The following is a 12,548-nucleotide window of genomic DNA, read 5'->3' on the forward strand; positions in this document are numbered from 1 at the left end:
TTTAAAAAAAAAAAAAAAAAAAAAAGCATGATAAAATATACATAACAAAATTTACCACCTTACATATTTTTAAGGATAGAGCTCAGTGGCATTAAGCATATTCACCTTGTGGTGTGGCCATCACCAACATCCATCTCGAGAACTTTTGCCTCTTGCAAAACTGTTTCATTAAACAACAGCCCTGCATTCCTCCCTGTTCACTCCAGGGAGCCCACGTGATTAGAACCTGTTACCCTTCGTGTCTGGCTTATGTCGCTCAGCATCATGTTCCCAGGCCCACCTGCTGTAGCATGTGTGTCAGGACTCCCTTTCCCCATAAGGGCCAGCAGCATCTCACTGGGCGACATGCATTTGTTTATCCCTTCACCATCCATGAACAGGAACAATTAACAATTGACAATTCACCCCACGCATTCTGATGACACTGACATTTGGGGACCTGTCTGACTCAGTTACTTTAAAAATGGGAAAACTTGGACTTAAAGAAAAAAAAAAAAAGGACTTGCCCCAGGTAGTGGCAGGGCTGGAACTAGACCCTGGAACTGTCTCCCCCCATCTCACGGGCTCTCTGCCAGAGGCTCCTTGTTGGTAACTGATTGTCTCTTCTCCCCCCTCTGCCCTGTGCTCCCGCCATGCTTCCCTCCCCTCCTACCAGTGGACTCTTCTGCGAGCACCCCCCGCCCATGGTTCTGCTGCAGACCAGCCCCTGTGACCAGTACGAGTGCCAGAACGGGGCTCAGTGCATTGTGGTGCAGCAGGAGCCCACCTGCCGCTGTCCCCCAGGCTTTGCTGGCCCCAGATGCGAGAAACTCATCACTGTGAACTTCGTGGGCAAGGACTCCTACGTGGAACTGGCCTCCGCCAAGGTCCGGCCCCAGGCCAACATCTCTCTGCAGGTTCGCCTTGCCCCGTTCTGCCCTTGGAGGGACCCAGTTTGCCCCCAGTCCCTGAATTGACAATGGCATCCTTCTCTACAAGGGAGACAACGATCCCCTGGTGCTGGAGCTGTACCAGAGAACCACCAGGATGCCTCATGTCTTAGCAGTTCTGCTCCTTCCCCAAAAAAATTATCCAGGACAACATTCAGCTTTGGGGAAGTAGGACTCGCTCTATCTAGATAGATTTCTAGATGCCTCCTGACCAGCCCTCACTGCAAATGGCAGTTCCCGTTTCTAGTCTTATTCCCTCATTCCTCTAGAAAATATTTGTTCAACTATTATATACAGATACTGCTGAGAAGCGGGGCTTCGATAGTAGACAAAACAGAAAAAGCAGCTTGTCCATCCAGGAGGACAAGGAGAGAGACAGCGGCACAAGGGTCACTGCGGGAATGTGCTGGAGGGACAGCAATCCCATTCTGCAGGGAGAATCAGGGAAGGCTTCTCAGAGGCGGTGATGCCCAGGCTGAGAGGTGAAGGATGAGTAGGAGTTTTCTGATGAAAGTAGAAGAGTGGAGGCCAAGGGTACAGGGTGAACGCAGACTGGAGAGGACCAGCAGATTTCTCAGCAAGTGCAGAGGCCCAGAGGACAAACACAGTGGAAACCCATTCAGGGTGAACAAGTTCTTTTCCCAGTAGCTTCATTCAGGTTCCTTGCTTTGGACCTGAGCCCGTGTATTCCCGACTGTATTTCTGGTTAAGCTAAATGCTGTTCTGGAGGTGGGTGTGGGCAGGGAAGGCAGAGGATGGGCAAAGAACAGGCCCCACCTGCAGGCTCCTCATGGAAGAGGAGACCCAAAGATGTACCAGGATGGTGCTGACCAGGTAGTGGCCCCTGCCCCTGGGTTTGGGTGCTGCTGGGCACTCACTGGGGCTCGGTTCTCTTTCTGGCTATGGCCAGTTAGCCCAGGTTAAAGTTGGAGTTTATGGGGGAATACTGCTCAACAAAGATCTAGAGAGCACCCAGACATCCCAGGGACTCTTCCAGGTGCTGGGGTTGCATTGACACCATGTTCAAACTCCTCACCTGGCGGAGCTTGCAGCCTGTGGGCAGGCCCCTCAGCTGAGGCTTGGCCTGGCACAAATAGGAAGGAAGCTCTACCTGCCATTGTCCCTGGACCCCCAGCTCCACCCAGAGACCTAACTTCTGGGTCCCAACCCCAGATCTCCAGGGTCCTGTCAAACTTCCCTGCTTCACATCCCATTCACAGCTACACAGGTGCCGGCCATGAGTGCAGGTGGCGGGCACAGGAGCGCCCCCTGGTTCTCGGCCTTGGCAATATTTCACAATCCCCTGGAGAAGTTTCAACCTACCTGCCCGAGAGAGTTTCATGAGAGCTCACTCTGGGTGAAGCCAGAAGCTGGTGTATCTTAAAGTACCCCCAGAAGCAGCCATCTGGAAGAGGGTGCTGGGAGAGGGGTGGGAGAGGTTGACCTCACGTAAGCCCTAACCCACGTGCCCGGCCCTCTCTCCAGGTGGCCACTGACAAGGACAATGGCATCCTTCTCTACAAGGGAGACAATGATCCCCTGGCGCTGGAGCTGTACCAGGGCCACGTGAGGCTGGTCTATGACAGCCTGAGCTCCCCTCCAACCACGGTGTACAGGTGAGGACCACGCCCCCAGCCACTACTCACCTCCACACCAGAGCAGCCAGGGTGAAGCTGATACCCCACCACGCATGCGCGCACACACACACACACACACACACACACACACACACACTTCCTGCACAGAGTGGCAGGTGGGAGGGAGAAGGGCAGCCCTGGAGGCAGAAGCAGGCCAGGAAGGCAGGCTCCAGCGGGAAGATGACACCTCATTACCATAAGATAAATGGCCAGCTGGCTACTGCGCCTGGAGCCAGGTGCTCCAATGGGAATGAGGCTGCTTAATGAGACGCCCTTTTCAAAATGTCATCCTAATCTTTTATTAGTTTAAGAAAGAAAACGGGGCAATTAGCATGCAATACAAGGGAAAGACATTCAAGAGCATTGGGAAATGGGGCCACTGCTTCGGTGACTTTCAAATTGCCCTGAAGGACAACTTCAGAACACAGTCACCCTGTGTGCTAGTCAGCTTCCCACTACTGTAACAAAATGCCTGAGGAAATCAACTTATAAAAAGGAAAGGTTTATTTTGGCTGACAGCTGTAGAGGTTTCAGTACATGGTTGCTTGGCCACGTCACTTTGGGCCTGTGCATTGGCAGCACACCATCACAGGGAGCATGTGAAGCAAGCAGCTGGCCTCTTGGTGGTGGGGAAGTAGAGGGAGAATGAGAGGAAGGGGCTGGTGTCCCGATATCCCTTCAAGGGCACACCCTCCCCCAGTGATGGGAAAATCTGAAATTCTCCAAAATCTGAAATTTCCTGAGCGCCAACATAACACTCGAAAATTTTTCAGAGCATTTTGGATAAGTGATGTTCAACAGGTAAAGTCTGTGCAAAAATCCCCAAATTTAAAAGAACTACTAAATCTGAAACCAGTACTAAAGAGCTAAAATATAAAATAATTTTAGTTACAAATATCTTTATAATAATTCTTAAAAGTAACCACTAGAATTTTTAGATGTCTTTGTTACCCCCAAATTGTGAAAAACACTAGTGGGGGCTGAGGCTGTGGCTCAGTGGTAGAGCGCTTGCCTAGCATATGTGAGGCACTGGGTTCAATTCTCAGCACCATGTATAAGTTAATGAATAAAATAAAGGTCTACACATCTAAAAAAATATTTTTAAAAAAACCCACTAGTGGACCAGGAGCAGAACTTGGGGAAATCCCAGAACAAAGTAGAGCCATGCTCTTCACCATGGAAACAGGAGCGTATCCCATTGGGGTTGGTGAAAAGAAGAAATAGTTGGACTTCCTCTTCCCCCCAACTAAATCTTTTCTTCAGTTGAAACTTGATATTAAACTCAAGAGTATTAAATGCATAGAGGCCAAAGTGCCCTGGGGGCCGGGGATGGAGCCACATTCCCACCCTAACCATCCAGGCCCCTGATTCTCCTCCAATAAACCCAGTGTGAAAACCACTGGTTACAACCCGTGGTCTGGCTGGGAATATGGCTTGGTGGCAGGGTGTTTGCCTAACAGGCACAGGACCCCGGGGGGCATCCCCAACACCAAAAACAGTAATGGGAAAAAAAAAAAAAACAGTGGTTCTGAGTGTGGCCCCGAGGCAGCAGCTGGTGCCTGGAAGGTAGTAGAAATGCAGAATCTGCCCCAGCACTTCTGAATCCAACACCTGGGCCCATGTGAGGGTGGGGCTTGTCCCCAACAGATCTGTGTTTTAAGGACCCTTCCAAGTGATTCCGATGCGTAGGTCTGAGGACCACCAGTTCACACGTGGGAACTCACTGGAGAAGCAGCCAGTTGAGTTGAGTTGCATCTTTTTCTTTCTTTCTTTCTTTTTCTTTCTTTTTTTTTTTTTTGGGTATGGGGAAGGAACTCAGGAGCCCTCGACCACTGAGCCACACCCCCAGCCCTATTTTGTGTTTTATTTAGAGACAGGGTCTCACTGAGTTGCTTAGTGCCTCACATTTTGCTGAGGCTGGCTTTGAACTGGCAATCCTCCTGCCTCAGCCTCCTGAGCCGCTGGGATTACAGGCGTGCGTCATGGCACCCGGCTTGAGCTGCATCTTGATGAAGGCGAGGAACTAGTGTGAGCAGAGAAGAGGTGGCACGCCAGGCTGGGACAGCAGCAAAGACAAGAGGCAGGACAGGGGAATCAGCCAGACAGAAAGACTAGCCTGGAGGGCAGGAAGCACCAGAAGCATCCCGGGTGGGGAGGACCGGGTCAGTGGACATGGAGAAGCAACTCGCCCGGTGGCCTCAGAGCTCCCTGGAGACGGGGCCTCCTGACATCTCTTCCTGGAACCAGTGGCCCTGCTCCAAGCGGGAGGACAGAAAGCCAGGGGGGCAGGGCCACCAGCAACCCAACAACCTCTTGCCTGGCAAAAAGCCTCTGGTGCTACACAGATTTGGGTGTGGGCAAGTGACCTGCCTCCTGCCCTAGCTCCCCCACTGTGCGCCATGGAGGCCCTCCTAGGCACTGCTGAGGGTTGGGACGGTGCTTGGCCCACTGAGCTGGACACAGACCTGTTGAGGAGGCGGGGCCAGCTTCCAGTGCAGCTAGGCCCCTTGCACAGCCTGGGCCTCCTGAGTGGAGCCCCCCTCCCCAGCTGACCTTGGCTGGTGGTGCTGTGGCTTAGTCAGGGGCGGGCTCACAGGAGGCACTGGCAGCATGCTGAGAGAGTGCTCCTGTCTGAGACGTGGCACAGGGGCATGCCAGGCTTCTCCATGGGAAGATCCCAGTGATGTGCATCCAGGAAACCCCGGCCTGGAGCCCCATGCCAGCTGGGGGACAATCTTCACTGCCCTTCAGCTCTAGGTTTAAGGAGCCCCAGGCTCCAGAAATCCCACATTGAAGTATTTTTGCTTCCAAATCCTTTTCTCCAGATTAAGTATCCCTTCTCCAAAATGGTTGGATCCAGAAATGTGTTGGATTTCAGACAGTTTTCAGGTTGTGAAATATTGGCTTATACATAATGAGCTATCTTGGGCATGGGTCTCAAGTCTAAATCCAAAACGCACTTCTATTTCATATACACCTTTCTTAGCCCAAAGGTAATTTGTTGTTGTTGTTGTTTGTTTTGTTTTTGGCACTGGGAGTTGAATCCCAGGGTGCTTAACCACTAAGCCATATCCCAACCCTTTTTATTTTTTTATTTTGAGACAGGGTCTCACTAAGTGATTTAGGGCCTTGCTAACCAAAGGTAATTTTGTATCATCTTTTTATTGCTCCCGTATTTTGACTGTGATGCATCACATGAGATCAGGTATGGAATTTGCCATTTGTGACATCAGTGAGTGCTCACAAATTTTCAGGTTTTGAAGTATTTTTAGTTCTGGATTTTTTGATTAGGGAAGTTCAACCTATAGTATTCTCTTCCACTCTCCATTGACTCAGAAAACACAACCAAACACCTCGTTTGGGCCAGACGCGGGCCCAGAGTAGGAGCCATGGGATCAGGCACACACAGGCCCGAGAGGAAGACACAACTCAGCACATTACACCCCGCAGGTTTTTTAATCTGTGAATATTTCAATGAAATCAACAAAGGTACATTAAAATATGTTGGAAATAATAATAATCTAGAGCTTATTAATATAATATCATTAATAATATTAGTGATAGCAATAATTTTAATGAATATTATCACAAATCATTTACCTATTACTTTTCTTAAAATATTAGAACTCTACAGACACAAATATGTGTTTCAAAGTTACCAAAAGGTGTGTGTTTGTTGCTCAGTGTAAATTGTTCAGGTGTTCCAGAAATGGGACTTAATGGGTTAAAGAAGCAGCAGTTACCTGGGGAGAAGCAAACAGGTGTCCATGGAGACACCGCAGCATGCGGTGGGGACACTTCTGAAGAAGGAGCAGATACTTTGCTGGGACGGGGAAGGGTTCCTGGGGAGGAGGCAGTGTTCCACAGGCTTCTCCACACTGAGGAGCATCTCCACAGAACAGGAGAAGCCCTGGGAGGGGTCACCATCAGAAGATGAAGGGCTACAGGCTGAGGTGACAGCTGCAGAGGAGCTCACAAGGCCATTCCAGCCAATAGAACCGGATCTCCTCAGAGTGACTACAGTGACCTCTTGGCACCAGCCTGCCACCTCAGCCTTGGGCTGTGAGCCAGGGAGCCATGCCAGGGCTCACCCGTGGAGTTGGCAGCTGCAGACTCCTACGGCCAGAGACGCCCATGAGCCAGGCCAGGGCAAGGGTGAGCAGGCAGCAGATTTACAGAGCTGCAGCAGCTGGCTTCCTGCCGGTGCCTGCTTTGTTCGTCTGCCCAACTGTGGTCACGGGAGGTGGTGAAGGCACAAGACGCATTCCAGGCCCCAGGACGAAGACGCAGGAAAGCCCACCTGAGCCCCTGCCTGCCCCAGAAGGGGACAGACTTCTCTGATGCTCAGAGCCAGACTTGTCAGAGGCAAGCTCACCCGTCTGCGAGGCCAGGGGCCCAGCAAGGAGCAGACGTGGGACTGTATATGGGAGTGCACTAAGGAGCAGTGGAGACTGCGGCAGCCTGGAGGGGGCAGCCTCATGCGAGGGCAGATGACCTCGAAGGGTTCTGAGCATCAGGAGGGGCTGGAAATTTTAGGTTTGTGTAAATATCCCAGTTTTTAAATGTTCGACTCTTTAAAACAGTATATGCAAGCAAGCTCTGCCTGGTGTGGCACGTGCTCCTAGAGCCGTAATTACCACCATTCCATTTACTCTCGAGGCCTTCGTGGTCCTCAGCACAGGCCCCGGGCAAACCATCACTCCTCTTCAGGGGGATGAGAAGCCTACTACTCAGAGGAGGCCAGTAAGTGGCAGAGTTGGGGTCAAACCCAGGATAGGTGTCCACCCAAGCCTGCTCTCCCTCCGCACTGGACCCAGAACCAGAAGAAAGCATGACCTGTCCCTAGGGTACAGCAGTGGGGCTGGCTGCAGTGGGGCCTAAGTCTCAGGCTGCTGCCTAACTAAAGCCCAGGGACTCTATTCCTGCGGTGCTCTGTCGCCACCTACTGGTCACACTCAGCATACAGGTAAGGGCCTCCAGCACCTGGAGGATTGGACCACCCTCATAATCCCCTTCCTGGCACAGTGGCCTCAGGTCCCTTGGCTGGGAACATGGATTTAAGTCCTGCCTCTGCTGTTTCCACTGTAACATGGAGCATCTTAGTCTCTGGGCCTGGCATCTCCCGTTTCCAAATGGAGAAAAAAGTGCGGCCCCACCTTGGGGTTGAGAGTGCTCAGGGAGAGAAGGCTAGTCCTGTGCTTTGCATAGCAACTCAGCTCCTGGCCCCACCACCCCTGGCCCCACCACCCTGGCCCCACCAAGCCCCCAACACGTGCCCACCCACCATTGTGGTTAAGGCAGAAGAGGACCCCACAGGCCACTCTGGCCTATGGGCGTGCTCGCCCCAGCCCCTGCAGGAGCCTTCCAGCCAGCTCTGCCACCTGCAGTCCTCTCCGTCCTGCACTTGATGACAGTTCTGTCTGACTCAGTGGATGATGAGGAAGACTCTCAGGGCCCTGTCTTCTCCTGACATCCCTACATATGTCTCTAGGGGACCGATGACCAGGGCTTGGAACACAGTGTGGCCATTTCTTTTAAACCAAACACTAGGTTTTTGTTGTGTCTCTTCAATTTTTTTCTCTTCTTTGAAAGCAGCAAAGCCTTCTTCCCATTTATATTTTATCTTTAAGGCCAAGAATCATGTATTTTTTTTTAAAGGCAGAAATGAAACCAACCTGATTTGGAAGAGATGGTAAAGAATCAGAACTTCCAGCACAGTGCACTCCAGGCCTCTGGAACCCACAGCTTGAAAAGCACTGGCTTTGGGCATGATAGGCGCCCCTGGTTCAGATGTGCCTGGAAGAAGGTGACCTGTCAGCCCACGAGCATTTGTTGACGTGGATGTGGTCATGAGAGCTTTGGGTTGGAATCAGTCCTCGGTTCCACCACTTTCAAGCATTGTGGTCTTGGTCAAGGTCTTTAGGTTCCATCTCTATATAATAGGGGGCCCACAAGAGTACCCTCCTCAGAGGTGGTGATAAACCATTGAAATGATAGACTCTGAAATCCCCCGTGGCCGTGCAGTTGAGAACCCAGCAGACAGGCTCTGTTACAGTCCACCAACCTGCGCTCCCAGTCTCTGCCACACCCAGACCTGGCTCCTCCATGCCCACATCATGGAGGAGGAAGTCACCATTTCCACGGTTCCTGAGAGCTTCTAAGGATCATGCACTGCCCACTAAGGCCCAGTGTAAAATGAGTACAAAACTCATTGTATTCAAACAGAAACTGGGCTCACAGAAGTGGGAGGAGCCAGGGTGATAGATCCTCACCCCTGAGCATGAACTGGAAGGAGAAGGGGCCTGTCTGCAAGAGCCAGGCTCTTGGGCCCTCGAGAGCCCAGTTCTTTGTCTGGGACAGGAGCTGGCAGCCACAGCTCTCTGCTGCTGCAGCAACTGCCAAACCACTGTCTCCAGGATGGTTGCCTTCGAGGCCACGCACAGGCCCTGGGCTGAGACCTCAGAAAGCAGAGAAGAGAGAAGGCTTGGAGCCAGCAGCCAGGAAGGAGCCAGTGGTGTGTGCTCAGCGTGGCTGTGTGTGTCCAGAATAGGAAAGAGCTGCCCTGCGCCCTGGACCTCGACACCAAGGAAACACCAAGACCGCCTGCCTACCCAGAGCCCCCAGGGCAGGCTGCTGCTGGCGTCCATTCAGACACCTCTAGGATAGGAGCCGCCATAGCTTCAGTCTTGAATGTCCTTCAAAGGTCCATGTGTTAATGACTTGGTCCCTGTCTGTGGCACTAATGGGAGGGTGTGGAACCTTTGGGGGGAGGGGGGGCTAGAGGGAGGAAGTTAGGTCATGGGGGCGTGCCCCTTCCTCTTCTCTGCTTCCTGACCACAGTGAGGTGAGCAGGCCCCCTCTGCCACACTCTCCCGCCATGATGTCCCGTGCACCAGAGGCCTAAAGCAGCAGGGCCACTAGCCGGGGACTGAAACCTCTGAAAATATGAGCCAAAGTCCATCTCTCCTTCCCTTAATGGATTGTCTCAGGTATTTGTCACAGTGACTGAAGACTCACACAGGAGCCAGCGTGCATTCAGGACAATGTCACTGAGAGATGGTCCAGGGTGTGTCTCCTTGCACATGTGGTTGCAGAGTGTGAGGGTCTGTGGTCCCTGCACACCAGCCGCCCCCTGTACACACTCACCAACTCTCTGAAGGATCCCGGGCTCAGCCTTGTCCTGGGCTCACGGCTTGGAGCAGCCGGAGAAGCTTCTAGAATCAGGCAACTTCATTTCCAGGCAGCTGCCCAGCTCCCTATCAGAACCAGATTCCTGCTGGTCTCTCTCAGTCCCACTCTTCCCACCACTCCCCTGTGTCATGGATGTGTATAGATAAGCTGGCTATTTGATTTAGAGGAAAGACTGAGGCAGGTGGAGTGTGAGCTCTGTGAGGGCAGGTGCCCTGTCCATCCTGCACCTAGGACAGTGTGGCCTGCATGCACCCTCAAGTGGATGGCAGATGGCAGATGGATCATGGATGCATGATCAAGCAGAAGGGGGAGAGATGGGAGGGAGGGGAGGCGGTGGATGGGTGGAGAGGAGGGAGCATTGGCAGATAAATGGTGGGAAGATGAACAGATGCGAGAAGAGATCGCCCACCGCATGGGTGGGTCCTGGGGTCCTGCATGTCTCCTCCGCCACCTCTTTCTTCCAAGAATCAGCACTGAAGTAGGAGCCCTATGTTTGCAGGTGATGATAGGTTCTTGGTATAAATATTCTAAATACACTGATAACCGCTCACATGGTCCCAGTAATTTACAGTCTGCAGAGCATGTCCACATCCCCCTCAGATTCGATCATCACAATAATTTTGAGAGGTTTTTTTTCCCCCCCACCTGCGTCTGAGGGAATCAGGGTGGTCTGTCTCCACGACTGCTTGACTGGCCGTGGTGCCACCCAGCAGCAGGGACGAAATGGGCTCTGCTTTCCCCACTCCAGCCCAGCCTTGCCTGTCTTCCCTGGGTACCTCCCACACACTCTCTCTCCAGCTGAAATTTCTAAATCTGGGTCACTCACTGAAACTGCCCACCTGAGAAATCAGTGCCACCCCTCCCTCGAACCCTCTTGTTGAAGGCTACAGGATTCCCCTGGGAGATTGCAAGGAGAGAGGGAGTGTGCACAGACCACCACACCTGAATGAGCAAGATCAGTCCACCCAGTGAGCCCTTTTGTTCAGGGAAGAAGGAGGTGGCACATCTCCAGAGTCTTGCCATCTACCTTCGATACTCCTTCCCAGCCCCGGGAACTCCCAGCAGAACCCTCAGCAGAACTCTGGAGTTAAAAGTTCTCCCTATGAATACTGTTTCTGGCATGTATTAGCTGGGTGACCTCTGACAGATCACCTAGCCCCTCTGGGCCTCAGTGTCTTTTCTGTGAAATAGGATATCTAGTATCCACTTCATAGAATTATCTCAACAGTCACATAATGGGAGTGAGCCACTTAGCACCATGCCTGGCCATGCCCGTCAGCCCTCTGTGAGTGCTTGCTGGCACCAGCAGAGGCCAGAAGGGGGGGGGGGGCGGAGGGTACCTTCATTCAAGTCCCTGCTGAACCACTTAGTAAGGCCTTCAGGAAACTAATTTCCGTGAGCTTCCATCTTCTCATCTCTGTACTTGGGACAAAACTCTTAGTTGGCAGGGGCGTTGAGACACTTAACTTCCCCAAATGTGTGATGCACACCCCTGGAAGCCCATGAGATGAATTTAGGTGAAATGAAGACACACTGCTGAAACTCTGGCTGTAAGAGAATGTGTTTTGGATACTTGGGAAAAAAAAAAAATTTAAATCACAGCCAAACTTTTTTCTTGAACAATATTTCTTAGAACAGGGCTAACCTTATAGGCTTACTGGTATTTGAGGGGGAAACGGGGCCATCAAAGGTAAAATTTGTCAAGTAAACAATGCCCGGTGGTATGCAGATGGCCTGAGGAAGGAGGTGCCGAGCTCTGTGAATGACAGAAAAAACACAAAGAAAGATTGCCAGGTGGAATAACTGCCCCTGGACAGGATCTCGTACTAGAAGGGGAAATGCCACAAGGGCCCTGTTGGATCCTTTGGAAAATTAGATGCTCTGAGGTGCAGTATGAATGTTAAGTGGTTCCCAAGTTGATGACTATGCCGTGCTTACATAAGAAAACATTCCTGTCCTTAGGGAGCACAGACTGGATCTGGGGGTAAAGGCCTGTGGTGTATGTATCTTTAAATGATTCAGAAAAACTGTGTGTATGTGTGTAAAGAGAGATAAATGGGGATAATAGGAGAACCTGGGTAGTAAGTATTTTCTGCACTGTTTTTACTTTGGGGCGTAGGTAATCTTGAAGCTATTTCCAAATAGAAAGTAAAACAAGATGCAAGTCATGCAGGCCAAGTTTGCAGCCCAGTACTGGCTGTGGAAGGCCCTCACTGAACCTATGTCTCTTTCCCTCTCTCCCTGCCCAGTGTGGAGACAGTGAATGATGGGCAGTTTCACAGTGTGGAGCTGGTGATGCTGAACCAGACCTTGAACCTGGTGGTGGACAAAGGAGCCCCCAAGAGCCTGGGCAAGCTCCAGAAGCAGCCTGCCGTGGGCATCAACAGCCCCCTCTACCTTGGAGGTAATGAATGCTCCCTCCCCACCGTCTCCAGCCCTCTGCTCCAGCACTAGACCCAGACCTACCGTAGGGCTTCCCTGCTCCCATCTCAGCACCCATACAAAGCCAGTCAGGTGACGACCTGGGCATTATAAAAAGCCACTAGAGCAGCTTGGTCAACACAGGGATCCCTGAGACTCCACCCAAGTCACCTCAGGGGGCTGGCCCAGGCCCACAGTGTGCCCTGGGAACAGGCTATCCAGGTGCAGGGGACCAGAAGAGTACGCCTGACCCAGAGCCATCCCAGAAGGTACACAGGACACAGCTTCCCCCCAGAGGAAGACAGCTGCTCTCCCCCCTCACCTGTTCCCCCCTCACCTGTTCCCCCCCTCACCTGCTCCCCTCTCACCT

At 52.0% G+C, this 12,548-nt stretch overlaps 1 protein-coding gene across 1 annotated transcript in view; it reads left to right on the forward strand.

Annotated features, from left to right (window-relative positions):
* Nucleotides 1–12,548, forward strand: part of Slit3 (slit guidance ligand 3) — a 563,280-nt gene that overhangs the window by 540,865 nt on the left and 9,867 nt on the right. The window contains exons 32-34 of the mRNA XM_048814838.1: nt 656–896; nt 2,415–2,545; nt 12,007–12,161. Coding sequence (XP_048670795.1) covers nt 656–896; nt 2,415–2,545; nt 12,007–12,161 — 527 coding nt within the window. The remainder of the gene's footprint in view (nt 1–655; nt 897–2,414; nt 2,546–12,006; nt 12,162–12,548) is intronic.

The sequence above is a fragment of the Marmota marmota genome, unplaced genomic scaffold (genome assembly GCF_001458135.2).
Source record: "Marmota marmota marmota unplaced genomic scaffold, marMar, whole genome shotgun sequence".
Classification (NCBI taxonomy): Eukaryota; Metazoa; Chordata; class Mammalia; order Rodentia; family Sciuridae; genus Marmota; species Marmota marmota.